The 24,015-nt window shown below is 33.2% G+C and overlaps 2 protein-coding genes and 1 non-coding gene across 3 annotated transcripts; 1 reads left to right on the top strand and 2 right to left on the bottom strand.

Moving 5' to 3' along the window:
- Positions 1 to 11,119: 11,119 nt before the first annotated feature.
- Positions 11,120 to 11,680, bottom strand: LOC113859588. Its single transcript, XM_027492321.1, has one exon. The coding sequence runs from the start codon at positions 11,678 to 11,680 to the stop codon at positions 11,120 to 11,122; it is 561 nt and encodes a 186-aa protein (XP_027348122.1).
- A 1,187-nt stretch (positions 11,681 to 12,867) lies between these two features.
- Positions 12,868 to 20,966, bottom strand: LOC113859587. The gene is made up of 4 exons (XM_027492320.1): positions 20,181 to 20,966; positions 19,527 to 20,042; positions 13,159 to 13,260; positions 12,868 to 13,077 (listed from the first exon to the last, which is right to left on the bottom strand). The coding sequence occupies exons 1-4, from the start codon at positions 20,964 to 20,966 to the stop codon at positions 12,868 to 12,870; spliced, it is 1,614 nt and encodes a 537-aa protein (XP_027348121.1).
- A 58-nt stretch (positions 20,967 to 21,024) lies between these two features.
- On the top strand, positions 21,025 to 21,131 carry LOC113860426. Its single transcript, XR_003503879.1, has one exon. It is a non-coding gene; the product is annotated as a small nucleolar RNA R71 (small nucleolar RNA).
- Positions 21,132 to 24,015: the final 2,884 nt, after the last annotated feature.

Here is a 24,015-nt window from a genome sequence, read left to right as displayed (position 1 = left end):
CATGATCCACTCTCTCCTTTTATGGTAAGTGTGTAAGTTTCAATTTGGGTCCATTTGAAGCTTCCTTTTCAAGGCTACACATGTTTCACTTTACAAAGACCATAAATGCCTCTCATCATGGCTTTTGTCTTTTATTCCTTATCCAATTACATTCCAATTCTCCTAATTGCCTCCCAATTCTTTTAGTTAATTTATGAAGTGATTCTAGTTTCCTTTTGATAAGGAATGTTACAGTTACCATACTCCCATTCGGATTGGAACTAATCTTAATTATGAGCTAAAGTTCAAATTATTACATTTTTACTTGATTGGTGCTTATTGGATAATCTCTTCCAACTGGGATAAGGCCATGATTAGTTTGTACTAGGCTTATCTCTTAAGAAAGATTAGGTGTACATAGCTTCTTATTAATTACACAACTTATTTAGTAAGTCTTTTCTTTGTTAACTTTTTTTTTAGAGTGGTAGAGTCGTAAAGTTTGTTATATGCGATAAAAATGGAGTGATTAAAAAGGTAAGTTTTGCAAGTTTATTTTCTATTTTCATTTTTTGAAAATAGTTTCCATTTTCAAATTTTCAAGATTTAAAAAGTGTTTTTTATTTGACTTTTTATTTTCAGTTTTCAATAATAAAAAATATTAAAAACATGTATCTTTTAACTATTTTTGATAATGGAATTACTTTTCTTTGTATATAAAGTTTAAAATTAATCATTAATATTTTATCCATAAAAAATTTTCATAATAAAAATGTTACAATATATATTCTTACTAATGCTAATTTTACTGCATTGTTTATTTAAAAACCAATTTAAATACTATCATTATTGTGTTTTAAGACTAAAAAAATAATAAAGACATAATATAAATATAACTTTAATTTAGACCCAAAAAGATGAAATGGTTTTTTCAATACAAATTTATTAAGCTTGTATATATTCATTAATTTAATAAAATTTAAAAAGTGTATACTCTTCTCAACTTTGTCTTATTCAATTATGAATATTCTAACAATGTAATATGTAATGTTTCAAAAATTATTATTAAAATATAAATATATAAAAAATATAAAATAGTATAAAATATAGATAAATATTTACTTTTATATTTTTTAAAAATAAAAAAACAGTATATATAGTACAAGAAGTATTTAACATATGAAAAATAGCAAGCGAATGGTGTAATATATATCATTTTAAATCATGTACATATTATTGTGACACAACAAAATAAAATATTAAAAAAGTAGGAGTACACATTACATTGTAATGCAACAAACCAAAGGATTAAAAAAATAATAGAACTCACTATTTATAGACTTTTGTCTTAATGTATAATATAGATTAGAATTATTGGTCTTTAACATATCTCTTAATTATAAAATTCTTTTCAAGATCTTTGGCAACTTTTCCATATTTGATTTATAATTGTTTCTCAAACCTGTGTCTTTTCAATAGCTTGATTAGTATCAATATTCACATCTTACTACTTTATCCCCAAGCCTTGTTCATCTACAATAAGGTCTTCTTTAGTAAATAGGTCAAAACGTTTATCTCTACAATGCTGCATTCTAGTAGTGCAACAAGCAATTGGAATTAGTCCTTATCTTCTAACTGGAAATTTTGGCATCAACTTCGAAATTGGAAATCTAACTTTTAATACTCTAAAATATCTTTCAGTGGACTCTTTGTTAAGTGGTTTTCAAGATGGATAATGAAATCAATTGGATAATGTTGCATTCTAAAGATTTCCAAAATATGTTTGATAAGTGGTTTGGATGGATTAAAAGTAATATAGGTAAATTGAGTTCCTCATCATGGACTCTTCGTTTAATAAATCTATGTTTGAATATAGAATAAAGTGTTGGTACATTTTAATAGTAATTGAGTACTAATTTGTACGACCATATAAAATGAAAAATAATAATTGGTTAGAAATATGAGTAAGAATGATAAAAATAAAATTAGTTTTAATATGTTATTACGTTCAATCTAAAGTGGTTTGACCGGTATGTTTGGGAAAGGAGTTATGGAGGGACATTTTTTTTTTACACTTAAATTAAAATAATTATATATCACTTACAATGATAAATATGTGATTAACATATTAAATTTATCTCAATATATTAATTTATATCTTTTATTTAAATAAATATTAATTTTAAATATATTTATTTAAAATATAAATTTTTCTACCCATGTCCTACCTTCCTACCCCTTCACCACCAAACAAGGCTTTGTTTGGGAGTTTGAAAAGAGAGGAAAGGAAGGATACAAATTTCTTGCAGTTTTAACACAAACTATAGGGCCTGCGATGTATTTTTGCTTAAGTGAATTCATATTCGCTCAAAGAAAAATACATTGCACCATCTTCTTCTTCCTTCTCTTTCCGGTTCCTCTGGCTCCCTCTCTTCCACCCAACCCTTCCTCCTCTCCTTCTATCTTTCCTTCCCTTCTACCCAACCTCTTCTCCTCTCCTTCTCACCTAACCGCTCTCTCTCTCTTACTCAGCCCTTTTCTCTCACTCACCCACCCTTCTCCTTCTGTTATCTTAGCTTCTCCCCCTCTCCCACCTAGCCCCTCCCTCTCTCTCTCCCACCCACCCTTCTCATTCCCGTTATCTTAGCTTCTCCCCCTCTCCCACCTAGCCCCTACCTCTCTCTCTCTTTCTAACCCAGCCACCCTCTCTCTCTCACCCCACCTAACCCTTTTTACTCAGCTTTGCCTTCTCTTCCTCTCCTGCCAACCCAACCATCCTTTTCTCCTCTCACTTAGTCTCCTTCCCTCTTCTCTCCCTCTCCCCACCTCACCCAATTAGCCTCTATGCTTTCTCCTCCTCTACGCTCTATTTTGTCCATTTTTAGCTCAAGCAAAATTTTTAATTTTTGCTTAAGTAAATTTTAAGAAGGCTTAAGTGAAAACTATGTTTTTCTTATTTTGCATAAGCGAAATTATTTTTAAGCATAAATACATTGCAGGCTACAGTTGGCGTTAAAACTATAGAAAATCCAGCTCTGAGAAAGAAAGTGATTGAAGGGTAAACGAAAGGAGCAAAAAGAAGGGTTAATACATAATCTTTCAAATTAGGAGAATTTAAAACCATATGGTTAAGAGGGTTTGAAGAATTTACAAACCTTTTTCCTCTCATATTAAATCTCTCAAACAAAGAATTACATCACATAAACCTTTCTCTTTCCTCCCAAAAACTAAATCTTAAACAAACCATAAAAGTTTCAGTTTTAGAAGTTCAAAAATAAATGTGGTCTCCCACCTCAATTCATGTCATCACTCATCGTTCTCCCTCATAACAATTTCTGCTAGTAGTTAATGCTCAACATTAACGTCGAATTCATTGCTCATTGTTACTATTGTCTATTGTCTTTCTTGCTCATTGTTTATTTTTATTTGACTCCTCTTTTCTTTGGTAATTCATCTTACCTAGATGCATGCATTTGTTGGTTCTAGCATTATTTAGTTTATTTTTTAATTCATAAATGTGATTCTATTTTGCTTCCATTTTTTTTCATTTATTCAATTTTTTAAAATCAAATTAGTTGTTCATCCATCTTTCTTTGTTCTATTTATAGGATCGCAATGAGTTGTTCAACTAAGACTATATGTTCCAGTTAGTCTAATTATGGTTATATAATGTAAATTTGTGAAGTAGTTTAGTAACGGGGAAAGGTAAAAGATAATAAAGGAAAAAGAGACAGAAAGTAGGATAAATAAAGAAAATATTTTGTTGACACAGACATGTTATTCTTGCTTTGGATTTGACAAAAGTGTTAAAAAAAATTTAGATGTTAAGGTGTATTTAATTTTAGTTACCAGGACTTTTAAGATAAATCAACAAAGATGTTACCAAAGAAATTTAATTTTAAATCTACAAACTATATATTTATGAGTCTGTATTTTAGCATATTCTTATAACCTATATATTTATGAGTGTCCATTATTTTATCAGGTTTTTACACTAATTTCTATGGTTATTGTGTCGTATAAAGCGAGAAGGCCACAACTAGATTTTAGGTATATTTTAGGCCCAAATTAGATGAAAAATTGGGCTTCGCAACAGCCAGCACACCCATAACTATCTAGCTAGCACGGGGGTGCTTTCAGAACATACACGGTCATGCATACCTGCGAAAAGTCCAACTATAAGAATTTTAGAGTTTTCAAATCCTAGTTAAGAGACCTCAAGGGCAACGACTTAGACATCCTTTTGATATCATTCTTTCTATGCCTTTTACATCCTCAATCTTGGTGTTAGCTAGTCACTGACGACTTCTAGAGCTTTGGTAGCGCGTCTTGGGATCAAGAGCTCTCTTTATCTTTTTTCCATTGAAGACTTCTTTAGTTTGCATTTAGTTTTCGATTACTATGGATTAGTTTATTATAATTTTGGTTTTCTTTTATATTATATCTAGCTAAATCCATAGTTAGGACTATGGTGAATTTTTTGCATAACTTTATGGGATCTTTATTATTAATAATAGTTTTATGTTTCCTTTTTTGATTGGTGTTTACCTTATTGCACTATATTTGTATGTTTGAAATTGACAACTCTTAAAAATACCATAATTAATTATATTGTAGACGATCGTACCATATAGTTAATTCATCTATAGGATAAAATGAGACAAAGGATTAGGTGGATCAAGCTTAGTTTTTCTCTTTCAATCGTTATTAAATTAACAATTCATAGGCTCTTTACCTTGCATTATTGTTGGGGGTAATAACTCAGGAAAAAAATTGTTAACATTGCATGATCATTGAATGTTAATAGATCTACAAATTGGCGTTCATAGAAAAACTGAAATTAGAATTAATTTAAAAAAGAACATAAAGAATTATAAATGTTAAACCATACGTCCTAGGTTCTTCTTGGTTAGTTTATTGCCAGAGGCTGTGGTATTTTTATTTTTTTTAATAAGCTTTATATTTAAATCCTTGTTTTATTTAATTTCGCATCATTTAAGTTTACACAATTAAATTAAGAAATTTTTAATAATTAAAAATAATCCTTGTGGGACAATATTTTAGAAACTTATTTTAGACCTTTTATTACTTTTTGACAGATACCCTTATCCATGAATAACCTTATCCATGTTAAGCCTAAATTATGACTTAACATCAAAAATTTGTTAAACCCGAATTTTTGGAGTTAGACTATTTTTTAGTTTTCATGAATTATTTTATTTTAATTTCTTTTTATTTTTATAATTTCTAATGATATTTTTAATGTTATTATGAAGAAATAAAAGGTGGTGGGAAGATGGCAATATGTTTAGAAAATCAGGTAGAGTGGGTTAAAAGTTATTACTAATGTATCTTTAGTTGAGTTTCAATTTCTCCATGGTAAGAATAAAAGAATTGACAACATTTGTTATATGAACGTGGAAATATTTTTATATGATTGTAATTTGAGTTTTGGGTTTTCAAAATAAAATTATGGACTTGTGTTTCTATTTTTGTTAAATTTAGATGCATTATTTGGTGTTTTATTTATTTATTTATTTTAAGACAGAAAATTTTGTTTATTACGTTTTTGTTGAATTTATTTATTAATTTTTTAATGATTTATGTGTGTTGGGGAAAAGGGCTATTTACCAAAGTTTTGAATTTTTTTAATTCATATATGTGTGTGTTGTCTTTTATTAACTTTTACCTAAATTATAAGTTGAGATGTGCTATTGTACATATCTTCAAAAGAATTTGAAGGGGCTTGAACAAGTTAAAGAAAGGTGACAATGAATGGAGAGCCAAAGATTAGAAACAAAAAGAAAGACCAAGCAAAATAAGCATGCTAAAGGAGGACACAATGAACATAGTAAAGGGTTAATATTTGTAAAAGAACATATGAAGAGGATGGTACGTAATACATGTTATAAAAATTATTATTATTTCATAAACTTGATATTTAATTGATTCTTTTTTAATCTTTTTAGAAATTTCAATTAATTCAATTGATGAATAGGGAATCACGTGTTTTGAGGTTTACTAGTGACTTCACAGTAGGGAAAGCCAAATAAGTGGTCAAATAAGGAACAAGAAAATATTGTTATATGTATAACATAAAAATTAGAGTTACATGATTTGAAATATGTTAATTTTATCTAATAATTTAATATTTTTAGAAAATGCACCAAAACTACCTAGGTGAAAAGGAGCCTCAAAGTGGTGAAGGTAGTAGTCAACACTTAAAGGTTGTTGGAAGTGTTAACAAGAGAGGACGTATATATGCATTAGGGTCCAAGCTACCGAAGTCATGTGATCATTAGCCACTAAAATAAGTGGTTTATTTAAAGTTTATTATTCAAGCTCCTGCTATAACTATAACACCTTACTGTATTTAGTTTATACTTAAGTCATAATTACTAAATATAGTAGTTGCATTACAGTAATAAAAATTTTGTTTATTCTGCTCATTCATTTCATGTTGATTTAGTAGTAATTATCGGATGTATAAAAGAGCGAGACGTTATAAAAAAAAATAAAAGAAAATTGAATATAGAATAACCTGGATAAACATAATAATTAATTTAATTCATACATTTTACAAAATAATGACTAGATATATAAATATATAGGACACCATGTTATTTACATATAATTAGGAATACATATAAGGACCATTACATACAAAAAGATCGGTGACCCATGTCCGGAAACTCAATGTAGATCACTATTGTTGCATCCATCATGCAAATCTGAGAATAAAACAAAAACTAAGTAGGGTGAGAACTTTTAAAATTCTCAATAGGGCTGTGTACTTCTATGTTGACATCGCTTTCATTCTCAGTTACTTTCAGTTTTTTTTTTTTTTATAAAAGGGTTGTTAAACCAATAAGGAAATCTTTCAATTATGATTATTGAAAACATGGTCCGAAGTAAAGTAAATTTTATGTCTAACATTTGTAATATACAAGATCACAATGATTATGATACACATATATAAGTAATTGAATAAATAGTCAAAAGACTCAACATGAATCATACATGTGACATAACAATATTTAAAGTTGAAATTGAAAGTAACATAGAAATGAACTACTATTAATTAAAAATACTTTCAATAACATAATAATGAGCTTAATTCTCATATAAGTTCCTATCCTTGGTCTCCTGGGAGTTCTTGGCCATAAGAATCCTTACTTTCCCAACGCTTCCATAGACTTATTTCCTTTAACTTTTTATCCAGGGCTGGCCCAAGTGATATAGGTCTTTCTTATAACTTCCAACCATCTTAAACTTTCATAACCTTCATATTATACCGTACATATCTTTTTTGATGTTTTACAATTTATTCATAACTCTTACAAAATTTGTGTAATGTAGCGGATCATATTTGCTTTCCTATGAATAGTGCTAGCTAGTAAAAAGACATTCATATATATCATAGTAAATAAATAAATTCTTTAAATTCATGATTCTATCCATAAAGGGATAAATTTTGCCTTGTTTTGCATTTACTATATTTATTGCTATATAACTTCAATAGACCTAAAATTTTTATATGTTTAAGCCCTATTTGTCTATTTTCAAACATAATTGATATCATTCAATTTTGACAACTACAGCTCAAGATTTTAGCTTTCTACTATGATTTGTCCTATGATTACCTAGAATAACACTCAAAAATATTAAAATCCACCAAAATTCAAATTCCAATGATTAAGGGATGACATTTTATATTCAAAAATTTTCATTTCATTTGATTAAATAGAACTTAAGCTATAAGATTCTAAATTTGGTTGTTATAGATTGCTTTGTTTCTGACTCAATAACACCAGTGGTAATTTTGGAAAAATTTTGGGAACTGCTCAAATTGAATTAGACTTTGAAATTTTTATGGTATAAACTAATAGATCTTAACTTTTAAAAAAAATTGTTTCAGCTCAATCCAAGTTATGTGGAACGAGTTATGTCTTACACAAGCTTACTTAAATCTGAAACTTAGGAAAAATTCAAAAATTCATAACTAATTCTATACTAATCTAATTTCTTAATAATTTATATGTATAGAAAGGTCTGGATGTCTAGTTTAAACTAAAAATATTTTCATAATAATTAAACGGATAAATAATTGGTCAACACAGTATATTCGTGCAGAAATCCTAAAGAATTCTATTTTTAGACTTGTTGTTTTCTTTCTTTTCTTTATTTTTCTACTTGATCTACCTTCAATTCACCCAACCCACCAATAATCCAACTATACATCATAAAAAAAAACACCACATACATCATATTAAAATTTAAAACATAATTAGACAGTCACACACATTAACATAAACATATCAACAAAGATAGAACCCTATTTCCTTTGAGCACCAAATTAATTCCAAAGATGTTTCTAATTTGCAAGTGTGGGTGAGCTTGAGAGAAAAGTTTATGGAGGTAAAAAAAGAAAAAGAATGGATAAAAGAATGAGGGAGACAAGTAACAAATAATATTATTTTATTCTGGAAATTTAAATTACTAAAACTATACTGGTTTATCTCCTAACCAGAGATCTATTATTCACCCAATTTCTCATTAGTCTTTACTTAAGTTCTACTATAAATTTCTAATTCTAGTTTACCTAATCAGCATATATTTGAATTCTAATAAATATTCAATTAGTCTCTTATTAAACTTATTCATATAAATTAATCAAGAAAATCCATTAATAGCATAGAACAGACAATTAAAATTTTGGATGTTACAGTAACATCCTAAAATTTTAAAGTATGGAAATTGCATTTTTATTGATCATCTAGGATGAAAATGTCATTTTCCACATTTTTAAATATTATTATATCAAATAAAAAAAAACTCATTGTGGATGGGTTTATTGTAAACAAAAATGTTCAAATGCATACAATATTAATAAAAAAACAACAATAAGTTTAAAAGAACGTAATAATCCATAATCAAAATTTTCTTAATTAAGAATTGAACATGCATTTTATACATATCAAGTGTAATAATTTACAAACTGTTTGTTAAAATATATGGGACTTAAAATAACATTTACACAGTCAAAATAATTACATCAAGTTGACAAATTAAGTCCCAAAGTATTCTTTAAAATATACCAGACACTGAGAACCCAGTACTAATCGGTCATAGGCCAACTCTTTATTTCTGCCAGGTTTTTAGAATTGAGGTCATCATCTGTTCCAAGGTAACGATCACCTGAGTGAATAGTAGCCTCCCTGCTGGTAACATGCTCAAAAGTCCATCTAGAAGGTCTTCCCAGATGATCGTGGTCGTGATATGTATACAGGTAAGTCACAGCGGTTGGGGTCTTAACTGTGCCGAGGAAGATATATATGCACAAAGTATGGTGTATTCTACTTAGAGGGAAATCAAAAAGGATACTACAATATAGTTCCATTTCCATCATAATATTATTCCAAAGTACCTAATCAACATGTATAGCAATTCTAAAGAAACATGTTCTCTGTCATTCATTAAATACATGATTAAGCCTATTAGTTACAGAACTACTTATCAGCCTAATCCTTTCCCTTGGCTCCATCATCCTAGTTTCCTAAAAATGTTTGTAAGGATAAGCCTCTATTCTCATTACCAAGCATACATGCACAACCAATTCAACAACAAGGCAAATACCACAAAACATCATGTCACACGATCATGCTTATACAAAAGTAATACATATTAGTTATTTAACTTATTACATTCTCTCTTTATTATCACTTAGAGCTCTCATTTCACACTTTCACTGCTCCTAGGATCCTTTGAAGTCTTCCTTAACACAGATAGTTGTTAGATAGCTGCAGCTACATGGATACAACGTCTGCCGATCCAAACCCTTTTAGCAAAAGTATGGTCAGGAGTTTTAGTCAGGAAACAAGTGTGAGGCCTATGGTACTTTTACTCTAATTTGTTATGCGTAATTCAAGAAGAGTATCCATCACCCTCATTTTCTCAAGATTTCTCAATTGCCTCTATCTTTCACATCCCCAGTGTACCTCTGAACTACTTATACTTGTCCATATCATTTTTTTTCTTTCTTATTTCATTTCCCTTTCCATATTTCTCATCTCATTTCCATAGTTCTCATTATGGACTTTACTCTTCTCATTAGTCATTATGTCCTACACTCATTATTTGCTATAACCTGAGCTTATTATTTGTATTGTATCATATTATTCATCCCTTTATTTCTCTATATCACTCAAGTTTATTACTACGTCATATATTAATCAATCATTGCCAAGAGTTGGTCACCCTCGGACTCAGTCCACCACATACATGCATATACACTCAAAACAAGATCAAACACATCATCCAATACCACAAAACATACTTCAAACATAACAAAAACATGTTCTCATCCAACATATACTCAAAATCATGTATTTCATCATGAACACAAGCATACCACTTTCTTAGTAACAAGATAGAGCTCTCCTTACCTTGAAATGGAAATATAGTAAAGGTTTTTGAGATATCTTGCTCAAAAGGTTGGGTTCTTCCTAAATATCATAAGAGATCCTATTTAGAGGAAGAAAAAACAAGAAAATAACCAAAAGAATAGAGAACCAAGCTTCAAAAACTTACCAAGGAGCAAAGAAAATGAACCCTTAAGCTTTGATCGGAGAAAAGTTGAGATTTTTCAAGGATTTTATGAGGAAATGGGGAGAGAAGTCAGAGAGAGTGGATAGGGTCGTAACTTGGATTATAATCCAAGTTTCTCAACTTGAAAACTCTTAAATATCCTTCAACTCGCGACATTCTCGCTACAGCGAGCCAAATCTCGCTTTAGCAAGACCTTCTCTCGCTGCAACAAAAGAACCAGACAAAATTGCACTTTGTGGTCATTCGTTCTAGCTATAGTGAGAGCTTCTTGCTACAGCAAGAGACTGTCAAAAAGCCTAATTCTAGATGCTCATTTCTTGCTACAGCAAGAAATCTTGTAACTCAAACACCTAAAACTCTCTATATTCAAGTAACAAGCATTAACAATCCACACAAAATATAAAATTAATAAATAACAAAAATAAGATGTTACAACTCTGTCATCCTTTTAGGAATTTCACCCCTAAAATTAATGAGGTTAGAAGAGATGAGGATAGGTCATCCTCATTTTATCTTCAAGCTCCCAAGTTGCATCTTATTCATCATTTGTACTCCATATTACTTTCACTAGAGATATCTCTTTACCCCTTACCTGCTTGACTTGGCGATCGGCAATCTTCACCGAAAATACATCATAAGAGAGGTTCTCTTGAACTTGGACAAGATTAAGTTCGATCACATGAGATTGATCCAGAATGTATTTTTTGAGTTGGGACACATGAAAGACTGAATGCATATTTGAAAGACTAGGTGGCAAGGCAATTCGGTAAGCTACTGAGCCAACCTTTTGCAAGATTTTGAGGGATCCAATAAACTTAGGTAACAACTTTCTGGATTTTAAGGCTTTACCAACTCCAGCGGTGGGTGAAACCTTTAAAAACACATAGTCTCCTACTTGAAATTCTAAAGGTTTCCTCCAACCATCATAGTAACTTTTTTGTCTATCTTGAGAAACCTTGATCTTCTCCCTGATCATCTTGATTTGATCGTTCTGCCTTTGAACTAGGTTAGAGGCATACAGAATTGTCTCTCCAAACATGTACCAACATAAAGGCGTTTTGTATTTCCTTCCATACAATACCTCGTACGGTGCCATCCCGACGCCAATGTGATAGCTATTATTGTACGTAAATTCTATCAAGGGTAGGCACTCCTCCCAAGTTCCTTATTGCTCAATCATGCAAGCTCGTAACAAGACTTCAAGAATTTGGATGGTTTGCTCCGTTTGTCCATCGGTCTAAGAATGATATGCTGAACTAAGTTTCAACTTAGTCCCTAACGATCCTTGCAGACTTTCCCAAAATTTAGAAGTGAATCTCAGATCTCGATCAGACATGATGCTCATAGACACTCCATGCAATCTAACTCTCTCTTTAATATACAGCTCTGCTAGCCTCTCCATCTAGTACTTCATGTTAATTGGAAGAAAATGTGCAGTCTTGATCAATCTGTCTATAATCAGCCATATCACATCATGATTCTACTTGGTCTTTGGCAAGCTAGACACGAAGTCCATAGAGATGCTATCCCACTTCTATTCAAGAATTTCTAGTGGTTGTAACTCTCTGGGCATGCATTGGTATTTCGTCTTTGACTTTCTACAAGTTAGACATTTTGCCACGTACTCTGCTACCACCTTCTTCATTCCATACCACCAAAAGCATTTCCGTAGGTTTTGGTACATCTTTGTTGCTCCCGGGTGGAAACTCAGCTTACTCTTGTGAGCTTCTCCCAAAATCATCTATTTCAGCTCTTTGTTCTGAGGGATACACACTTTGTCCTTGAATTTTATTAGTCCATTCAAATCACGATGAAATTCCAAGCTCTTGCCTTCATCTTTTTGGCACATCATCTCTTGCAGATAGAGATCTTTTTATTGCATAGACTGAACTTGAACTAAGAAATCGTTGCTGATCTTTAAAGTCCTAAGATAAAGACTGTTGGGTCGTAGTTCCACTACCAAATTCAAATATTTGAATTCCTCAATTAGCTTCCATTCCTTCACCATCATAGCAGAGATGTGAAAGGATTTTTTGCTTAACATGTCCACAACCACATTCGCTTTTCCTGGATGGTAAGATAACGTGAAGTCGTAGTCTTTTAGAAATTCCATCCACCTCTGTTGTTGCATGTTCAGCTCTTTCTGATCGAACAGGTAATTCAAACTTTTGTGGTTGCTAAAGACTTCGAATCTTTCCCCAAAGAGGTAGTGCCTCCATATCTTCAGTATAAAGACCATTGCTGCAGTTCTAAATTATGTGTGGGATAATTGACTTTGTGGGATCAAAGTTGCCTAGATGCATACGCTACTACTCTCCCGTCTTGCATCAAAACACATCTAAGACCTTGTCCTGATGCATCATAGTATACTTTAAACTTTTGTTCAAAATCTGGCAGAATCAACAGAGGTGTTGATGTCAATCTCTCCATCAACTTCTGGAAACTTGCCTCACATTCCTCATTCCAGTCAAAGTCCTTCCCTTTCCACGTCAACTTTGTCAAAGGTAAGGCTATCATAAAATATTCCTCAATGAAATTTCTATAATAGCCTACCAATCCTAAGAAACTTCAGACTTTTGTTGGAGTAGTAAGTCTTGACCATTGAGACACTGCTTCAACCTTAGTTGGGTCAACCATGATTCCTTCGCGTGATACTATATGTCCCAGAAATTGTATCTGCAATAACCAAAAGTCGCATTTTGAAAACATAGTGTATAACTGTCTCTCGCTCAGAATCCACAAGACAATCCTTAGATGCTCGGCATGTTCCTCATGGCTCTTCTAATATATCAAGATGTCATCTATGAATACCACCACGAACTGGTCTAAATATTGATGGAAGATTCGATTCATGTAATTCATGAATAATGCAGAGCGTTAGTCATACCAAAAGGCATAACTAAATACTCATAGTGTCCATAACAAGTTCTGAACGCAATCTTTGGAATATCTTCGTTCTTCACCCGAATCTGATGCTATCCAGATCGTAGATCAATCTTTGAGAATATCGAGGCTCCTTGCAGTTGATCCATCAAGTCATCTATTTTGGGAAGGGCATACTTGTTTTTTATCGTCACCCTATTCTATTGGCAATAGTTGACGCACATTCTCATGCTTCCATCCTTCTTCTTTACTAAAAGCACATGAGCTCCCCATGGTGATACGCTCAGTCTCACAAATTGTCTCTCTAACAAGTCTTTAACTTGCTTTTTCACTTCAATCAATTAATCGGTGACATTCGATAAGGTGCAATGGAGACTGGCTTGCTCCTACCATGCGGTCGATCGTAAACTCAATCTCTATCTTTGGTGGTAGTTCGGTTACATCCTCTGGGAAGACTTCTAAGAACTCGTTCACCACTAGTATGTGCTCCACCTTCATACTTTTTCTACCTCAGCAAAGAATAGTACCATTAAGGCTTTGACATGAATCAGGTTCCTTGAGTTACCCTCACATAGGAGCCTGGGATCTCTCGGTACACTAGCACTAAAAATTAGTGCTTTCTCTTTACAATCAAGAAGGACATGATTGGACCATAATCAATCCATTCCTAATACAATGTCCAACTGAGAAAGAGGTAGGCAAATAAAATCTACCAAGAAATTCCTACCATGAATCATCACAGAACAACCCAAACATATGTGCAAGGTTATTATAGGCTTATCTATAGGGGTGGATTCTACAATATCATATGGAATAGCAGAGACAGGAAATTCAAGACAACGCACACAATCCAAGGAAATGAAAGAATGCATAGCACCAGAATCAAAAAGAACATCAATAAGTTTGTCTTTCAAGATGCATTTACCTCAGATGAGATCATCAGACTTTGCCGCTTCAGAGCTAATCATGGCAAACATTTTGCCTTAGACATTGGACTTTGATCCACTACTGCTCTTAGGTGTTGGCTCATTGCTCCCACTAACACTTTCGCTCATTTGAGGTGCAAACCAACAAGCAGTAGTTGGATGCCCCATCTTTCCACAGTGACCACATGCAGGAGTTAGTTGTGCGCAATTTTAAATCATGTAGGGTCTGCCGCATTGGAAACACTTCAATGGTTCTCGAGGGATGTTAGAGTTGTAGCTACCACCTCTGTGAGGTGCAATCCCGCTCACCTGAGATTGAGTTGGGCTTATATAGGGTCTCCTTTGAAATCTTGAGGGCCTTCTATCTTGCCTCACCATCCCTCCACTTCGATTGAGGTAGACTCGGCACTTGCTTACGAACGTCAGAAGGTCCATCACTTAGAATACATTCACAGCAGTGCAGATGTCAGCTCTCAAATTAGGCACACAGATCCTCCTCTTTGCCTTCATACTGAAAGTGGGGCCAATATTTCATTAACTTATGAAATTTGACAACATATTCCCCTACCGACATGTCCCCTTGTTTTAACTCGAGGAATTCCCTTGCGTTTTACTTCTGTAGATCTCTCAGGAAGTAGTTTCCCAAAAAGCAAGTCTTGAATGCCTCCTAGGAGATATACCCCTCTTCCTAAGGCAGGGTTTGGTTGGCAAATCTCCACTAGTCTTCCGCTTCTCCACTTAGCATGTAAGTGGCATAGCCCACCTTATGCTCTTCACAGCCGCCCATCACATTAAAGATCTTTTCTATGTCCGCAATCCACCGTTGAGCTCCTTCGAGGTCAAACTTTCCCTCAAATCTTGGAGGGTTATGTTTTGTAAATAACGATAATCCCCAGTACTCCATTGGCTCAGCTTCCTGGTTCTATACTAGAGGTTTTAGTACTTGAGTCATGCGGTTCAGAATTTCATTCATGACTCCCGCGGGTCTACCTCTACCGACCATGATTCTATATTTGGAGAGTCAAACTGGCCATTCTAACAATCAATCAACCTATAAGAGTACATAACACAGACGAACTAGTCCCACACCCTAGTCTGCTTTTGAAGAACTACTCTGATACCAAATTGTAACATCCAAAAATTTTAAAATATGGAAATCACATTCTTTATTAATTATTTAGAATGGAAATACCATTTTCTGTATTATTAAATATTATTATATCAAATCAATGAAAGTCTCATTGTGGATAGCTTCTTTGTAAACCAAAATGTTCAAATACGTACAACATTAATAGAAATAGAAATGAGTTTAAAGAATGTAATAATCCATAATCAAAATTTTCTTTACTAAGAACTGAATATGCATTTTATACATATCAAGTGTAATAATTTTCAAACTATTTGTTAAAATATATGTGACTTAAAATAATATTTACATCAAGTTGACAAATTAAGTCTCAGAGTATTCCCCAAAATACACCAAACACTAAGAACCCATTACTAATCGGTCCCATGCCAACTCTCTATTTATGTCAGGTCTTTAAAATTGAGGTCATCACCTGTTTCAAGATAACGATCACCTGAGTCAGTAGTAACCTCCCTGCGGGTAACACGCTCAAAAGTCTATCTATAAGGTCTTCCCAGATGATCATGGTCGTGATATGTAAACAGGTAAGTCACAGCAGCTGAAGTCCTAACTGTTCCAAGGAAGATATAATATACACAAAAAGTGTGGTGTATTCTACTTATAGGGAAATCAAAAGAATACTATAATATAGTTCTATTTCCATCATAATAGCATTCCAAAGTACCTCATCAACATGTTCAGCAATTCTAAAGAAACATGTTCTCTAGTATTCATTAAATACATGATTAAGCCTATTAGTTACATAACTACTTATCAGCCTAATCCTTTCCCTTGGCTCCGTTATCCTGGTTTCTTAAAAATGTTTGTAAGGATAAGCCTATATTATCATTACCAAGCATACATGCACAACTGGTGTGTAAAAATTGAATTACTGAACAAGTGTACCCGTTGTCGAAGTAATATTATTTTAATTAAAATTAAAATACCAAGTGTCATATCCACAGGGACTGTTATTAAGAAACTTTTCCTTAATTGCGTAATTGTTAATAAATATGAAAAATAAACCTTGTTGATGAAATTGCTAAAAGTAAAAGAATAATAAATTAAAAGGAACAGATATTCTAGTGAAAAAAAATTATAGAAAATTATGACTAAAGGTATTCAATGTAAAAAGGCAAGTATCTAGACTGTAAATCCCCCTAACTGTCCAAATAACTGAAATTCTTCTTCAACTACTTAAATCCAAACCCTTATCGCTGCAGGAAATTCCAAATTAAATCAATACCTTTCTCAAGGATAATGATTCCTAACCCTCAGTTGATTAATCAGAATCTCTTCCTTAATTAATACCCCTAGGTTGCACTAAGTTCATTATGAATTCCATAATTAGGATTAATCCTAATACAGAAAACTCACGTCTTTCTATCTCTAGAAATACATTCAAGTCTTTTTAATTGAGCAATGTTAATTTCATGCAGGAATTTTACTCAAATTCAAACAAGAAAACAAGATAGAGAAAATTGATACTACTCAATTAAACCTAAGAGAAAAGAACATGAAATAGCATTAGAAGAATTCCAGAAAATTTAGTCAATTAGGATTCATTACGTCTAGATACTCAAAGGAAAATTAGAACCTAAACATCTTGAAATTAAAATTAGAAAAGAGATGAATTGAAACGCTTGATCCTATCCTCCTGCCATCTCTGAGTCTTTCGTCTCCAAAAACTACCTCTCAGGTTTGAGTTTAGTTCTCCTTTTATAGGAATTATCCTAGGGTTAATTTTCTTGCAAAAGTTAAATTTCTTACGCGCGTAAAAGTACACGCCCAAGTACACGGCCATGTACTTGGCCGTGTACATTTCTATTTTCTAATAGACACCCTTCAAAGCTTTCCATAAAAGTACACGCTCATGTACACGGCCATGTATCTGGCCGTGTACATCTCTGGTTTTGATGATACACTTCAATTGACGCGACTAGTGAGATACACGCTCATATACACGGGCATGTACTTGCTCGTGTATATCTCTGGCTTTTTTGTGTGTTTCAATTCCCAATATCTTTTAAAGCTTTCACTTCTTAATCCTTTTTCCTGAAATATGAATAAAATGAAATTAATAATAGTAAATTTTCTCAATGAATAGCTTAAAACCCTTAATTATCATTCATGAATTACAATGTACGATCAAGTATAGAAAGCATTTATCAAATTCCCCCGAACTTGAACGATTGCTTGTCCCCAAGCAAAGAAATGGATCAATTTTTACCCTTGACAACAAAGAATCAAATTCCTGAATTTTTCTTATTGTTATATTTATTTATTTTTATTATTATTTTTTATTTTTAGAGGGAAAGTAATTCTTAAACATCAAATTGTGCTTTCTTTTGCTCTTGACCTTTGTAACTTTAGACAGAACTGAAATAAGGACCTCTCTACCATTAGCTCTTAAAATTTTTAATTCAAAACTTTGAATTCTTCCACAAGGTGTTATTTAATTTTCTTTACTTTGAGCCATGATCGGCTAATAGGGTGCATTTTATGCTCCATCCCAATTAGCACAAGGTATTAATGGAAAATTCCACCCCTTGCTTTCCACATCGGTACCTCAAACGATTTCGGGGTTCTAGGATGTGGTATCCGGACATTGCCTGCAATCCACATTCAACTAGATATGCTTCTATGGCATGCTCTTTTATTTCTGAGCAGAGCCCCAATTTTTTTTTCAGATTTTCCTGGTTTTATTAATTCAAAAATTCAAAAACATGTTTAAACAATTTGGCATAGATTCAAGGTCCTCAATTCAGAAAAGTCTAATGATACTTCAATCAAGAAACAATTAAAAACACAATTAGAATAACCAGAATAATTGTGTGTGATGTTTATTTATTGATTATATTTTCAGGAATATCATCTCTAATGCAACAGTAAAATTGACTCAATATTGCTCAAGAATAAAACAACAATTCAGTTCAAACATCTATAATTATCCACCCCACATTGTAAGATTTGCATTGTCCTCAATCAAATATAAGAATTAAAATGCAACTGAAACTTCCCTGAAAAGTAAATAAATAAGCAGAGAGTCGTGGGAAGCAAAGCTAATCTGAGATTCAATTGGAGAGGAAACCTGATTAAAATTGACTTATAAAGAGATTTAACTAAGTTCAGAATGACAAGAGGAGTAGAACGATCAAAATAATGCCATAAAGAAACAGAAGCAGTAAACAGACAAAAGCAATATAAATCCTAAAAATAACATAAGTAAAAAAAAATTCAATAACTAAGACTATCCTAAGGCAGACTAAAGTGTTGCACTAGCATCATCTGAGTTTTCATCATCTATACTAAGAAAGTGGTCAGAAGGAGATGGGGTTCATGCTGGGGTGAGGACGCTTATTCAAAATATAAATAAATGAGGAAATAAATAACTAAATTAAAATAAACTAAACCTACCTAACCTAAACTATTTAATGTAATTCAACATTCAACATGGAGGAGTTTAAACTCCTCATTTGCAAAAGTTTGCAGTTGACCCCCTAGTACAGTTTCAGCCTATGTCCATTCACCTTAAAATTTCCTTTTTCTGGATGAGTTAATTCAATTATACCACAAGGACATACCTTATGCACAGTAAACGGTCCAGACCAACGGGATTTGAGTTTACCTGGGAATAATTTGAGGCGAGAGTTGCACAACAGTACTACTAAATCACCTTTTTGAAATAGTTTACCTCCCTTGATTTTTTTATGATGGTAGACCTTCAATTTTTCATCTGGTGGTTCATTAATGGATGGGTTGCGTTGCTTCTCTGATTTCCACTCCAAAACTTTAAAGTCTCTATTTCTCCATAATGGCTTAGTGGCTTCTAAATGACACCACTGTTCTTGAGTTACCAAGCTCATATCATCTTTTCCTCTATCATGAACTAAGCTTATTTCCAATGAGTTTGAAATCAAGAATTCTTGTGCACAATCAGAAACATAATCATTAATTACATTAATAAAGTAGCAAGAATCATCTTGTTTCAAAGACTTTTTTATTACATCAGGAATTTTGAAAGTGATTTTTTCATCTCCAACCCTCAAAATTAACTTTCCATCCCTCACATCAATTATAGCCCCTGCAGTAGCTAAAAATGGACGACCTAAGATCAAGGGGACATCAATGTCCTCGTCCATATCAAGAATCACAAAATCAACAGGAAAAATAAATTTGTCCACTTTTACAAGCACATCCTCAATGATACATCTAGGATATTTAATTGACCTATCAGCTAGTTGAATACTCATCCTAGTTGGCCTAGGTTCCCTTAAACCTAATTTCTTAAAAATAGAATATGGCATCAAATTAATGCTAGCACTTAAATCAGCTAAAGCCCTATCAACTATCAATCTACCAATGAGACAAGGAAGAGTAAAACTCCCTGGATCCTTCAATTTTTCGGGCATCTTGTTTTGCAGAATTGCTGAGCATTCTTCATTCAGAGTTACTGTGGCCAACTCCTCCAATTTCTTCTTGTTGGACAGTAGATCCTTCAGAAATTTGGTGTACTTAGGCATCTGTGCCAAGGCATCAACAAACGGTAAATTAATATGAAGTTGACGAAATAAGGATAAAAATTTACCAAATTGTTCACCATCCTTGTCTTTCTTCAATCTTGCTGGGTAGGGACGTGGTGGTATGAATTCTTTCACTACAGGGGGCTTTTTCACAGGCTCCACTTGACACTTATCCTCCCCTTCAACTGCATCTTTTTCTGTTTCTTGCTTCCCCTTCTCTTGTAATGTTCTGCCACTCCTTAATGTTACTGCATTAACCTGCTCCCTAGGATTAGTCTCAGTATTGCCAGGCAAGCTTCCTTGGGGTCTTTCTGAGAGGAGTCTAGAAATTTGATCCAACTGAATTTCTAAATTATGAATAGAGGCTTGTTGATTTCTTAGTGCTGTTTCGGTGGATTGGAACCGAGATTCTAAAGTTTGAATGAATTTGGTCATCAACTCCTCAAGGTTTGACTTCTTTTCAGCTGGGGGTGGTGGTGGATGTGAAGCTTGTTGAAATCCTGTGAGTGCGTTGTTCCGCATTGGCTGTTGGTTGTTGTTCCATGGTTGGTTTGCATAGTTCCTCCAGCCTGGATTATTCATGCCATTATAATTTTGGTAAGGTGGTATGTTTCCTATCACATTGGCATGTTCTTCCTGAGTAGCTCGACACTCATGATTAGGGTGGCCTCCTCCGCAAATATCACATCTCATTACCAAAGCAACTTGATGGTTAACAGATAAACCATCAATCTTCTTCCCTAAGGCTTCTACTTGCATTGCCAAGGATGTTACTGCATCAAGACTATGGATCCCCGCAGATTTTACAGATTTGGATCGAGTGGCGCTCCACTGATAGTTATTCATTGCCATTTCTTCAAACAGTTCTTGTGCAACCCTTGGTGTCTTGCTATTCAAAGTGCCCCCAGCTGCAGCATCTATCATTTGTCTTGTGGCTGGGTTTAATCCATTGTAGAAGGTTTGCACTTGAAGCCAGTCCGGAATCCCATGATGTGGGCATTTCCGCAACAATTACTTGAACCTCTCCCACGTATCGTATAACGTCTTTGACTCCAACTGATAGAAGGAAGAGATATCGTTCCTCATTTTAGTTTTCGCGGGAGGAAAATATTTTGCCAAGAATTTTTCTGCCATAGCCTCCCATGAAGTGATAGACCCTCGTGGGAGAGAATTCAACCATTGCTTTGCTCTGCTCCTGAGAGAAAATGGAAATAGCCTCAAGCGGATTGCATCATCAGTAGCTCCATTGATCTTGAAAGTATCACAAATTTCCAAAAAATTTGCAATGTGAGCATTGGGGTCTTCGTCTTGCAACCCATCAAACTGGACAAACTGCTGAACCATCTGAATAACATTGGGCTTTATTTCAAAATTCCCTTGCACATCCGGACGGACAATGCTAGACTCTGTCCCTGTTAATGATGGACGAGCATAATCGGACATGGTCCTTGGTTGATCTTCGTTGTTTGCCATTCCTTCCATGTGTTTTTTTGCGTTTTTCCTCTGTACTAGCAGTCGCCTCTCTTTCCGAATTTTTTGCAAAGTTCTTTCGATCTCTGGGTCAAATTTAAATAGTTCTTCAGACAGTGCAGTAGAACGGGTTTTGATCATACACTAGAAAAATCAGCTCCTAAAAGCAATGAAAGGAAAATAGTTAAGTTAATTCAAGATAAAAGAAATAAATAAAATTAGTAAATACGTAATAAAGGGAATCCTAATTAAACAGTCCCCCGGCAACGGCGCCAAAAACTTGGTGTGTAAAAATTGAATTACTGAGCAAGTGTACTCGTTGTCGAAGTAATATTATTTTAATTAAAATTAAACTACCAAGTGTCGTATCCACAGGGACTGTTATTAAGAAACTTTTCCTTAATTGCGTAATTGTTAATAAATATGAAAAATAAACCTTGTTGATGAAATTGCTAAGAGTAAAAGAATAATAAATTAAAAGGAACAGATATTCTAGTGAAAATAAATTATAGAAAATTATGACTAAAGGTATTCAATGTAAAAAGGCAAGTATCTAGACTGTAAATCCCCCTAACTGTCCAAATAACTGAAATTCTTCTTCAACTACTTAGTTCCAAACCCTTATCGCTGCAGGAAATTCCAAATTAAATCAATACCTTTCTCAAGGATAATGATTCCTAACCCTCAGTTGATTAATCGGAATCTCTTCCTTAATTAATACCCCTAGGTTGCACTAAGTTCATTATGAATTCCATAATTAGGATTAATCCTAATACAGAAAACTCACGTCTTTCTATCTCTAGAAATACATTCAAGTCTTTTTAATTGAGCAATGTTAATTTCTTGCAGGAATTTTACTCAAATTCAAACAAGAAAACAAGATAGAGAAAATTGATACTACTCAATTAAACCCAAGAGAAAAGAACATGAAATAGCATTAGAAGAATTCCAGAAAATTTAGTCAATTAGGATTCATTACGTCTAGATATTCAAAGGAAAATTAAAACCTAAACATCTTGAAATTAAAATTAGAAAAGAGATGAATTGAAACGCTTGATCCTATCCTCCTGCCGTCTCTAAGTCTTTCGTCTCCAAAAACTGCCTCTCGGGTTTGAGTTTAGTTCTCCTTTTATAGGAATTATCCTAGGGTTAATTTTCTCGCAAAAGTTAAATTTCTTACGCGCGTAAAAGTACACGGCCAAGTACACGGCCATGTACTTGGCCGTGTACATTTCTGTTTTCTAATAGACGCCCTTCAAAGCTTTCCATAAAAGTACACGCTCATGCACACGGCCATGTATCTGGCCGTGTACATCTCTGGTTTTGATGATACACTTCAATTGACGCGACCAGTGAGATACACGCTCATATACACGGGCATGTACTTGCTCGTGTATATCTCTGGCTTTTTTGTGTGTTTCAATTCCCAATAGCTTTTAAAGCTTTCACTTCTTGATCCTTTTTCCTGAAATATGAATAAAATGAAATTAATAATAGTAAATTTTCTCAATGAATAGCTTAAAACTCTCAATTATCATTCATGAATTACAATGTACGATCAAGTATAGAAAGCATTTATCAACAACCTATTAGTTACAGAATTGCTGGATAGCCACAACTACATGGATACAATGTGTGCGACTCGGCCTCTTTTAGCAAAAGTATGGTCATGAGTTTAAGTCAGGAAACAAGTGTAAGGCCTGTGGTACTCTTACTCTCATTTGTTATGTGCAATTCAAGGAGAGCATCCACCACCCTCATTTCTCCAAGATTTCTCAATCGTCTCCATCTTCCACACCCCTAGTGTACCTCTAAACTATCTATACTTGTCCATATCATTTTTTTTTTCTTTCTCATATCATTTCTCTTTCCATATTTCCTATCTCATTTCCATATTTCTCATTATGGACTTTACTCTTCTCATTGGTCATTATAGCCTAAACTCATTATTTACTATAACATGAGCATATTATTTGTATTCTATCATATTATTCATCCCTTCATTTCTCTATTTCACTCAAGTTCATTACTACGTCATATACTAATCAATCATTACCAAGAGTTGGTCGCCCTCGAACTCAGTCCATCACATACATGCATATACACTCAAAACAAGGACCATACACATCATCTAACACCACAAAACATACATCAAACATAACAAAAGTATGTTCTCATCCAACATATACTCATCCAATACATGCATATACTCTCGGTGTCTCGATTTAGGTTTGTCTACTTTTGATTTTTCTTTGTCTCTCTTGATTCCTAAAACTCTATTTTCTAATTTAGCAAAACAATTGAAGGGTTGTTGTTTTGCTTTATTGCATTTCATGTGGTCCTTAGTAGTTCTTTTAATAAAGAAAGGAAGAAATTGAAGAGTTTATAATTGGTTTGCATGTGATTTGTTGCTCTCAACGCAATCTATAACATCCTTATTTTTTATTATTGCTTGTTTTCTTTAAATAGAAAATTTTAGGAGATCTCACTCAAGCGAAAATTG

This window comes from Abrus precatorius, unplaced genomic scaffold (genome assembly GCF_003935025.1).
Source record: "Abrus precatorius isolate BTA unplaced genomic scaffold, Abrus_2018 Scaffold2, whole genome shotgun sequence".
Lineage (NCBI taxonomy): Eukaryota > Viridiplantae > Streptophyta > Magnoliopsida > Fabales > Fabaceae > Abrus > Abrus precatorius.
This window is presented reverse-complemented; position numbering and strand designations above follow the sequence as displayed.

What these genes read in the sequence shown, in the direction of transcription:
- LOC113859588 (XM_027492321.1), bottom strand. Translation starts at nt 11,680, where the DNA reads ATGGCACCGTACGAGGTATTGTATGGAAGGAAATACAAAACGCCTTTA.
- LOC113859587 (XM_027492320.1), bottom strand. Translation starts at nt 20,966, where the DNA reads ATGATAGATGCTGCAGCTGGGGGCACTTTGAATAGCAAGACACCAAGG. An exon ending in AGCCTGTGAAAAAGCCCCCT is followed by an intron (nt 20,043 to 20,180) that starts GTAGTGAAAGAA and finishes GCCTTGGCACAG; the next exon opens with ATGCCTAAGTACACCAAATT. An exon ending in GACTTACTACTCCAACAAAA is followed by an intron (nt 13,078 to 13,158) that starts GTCTGAAGTTTC and finishes CCTTTGACAAAG; the next exon opens with TTGACGTGGAAAGGGAAGGA.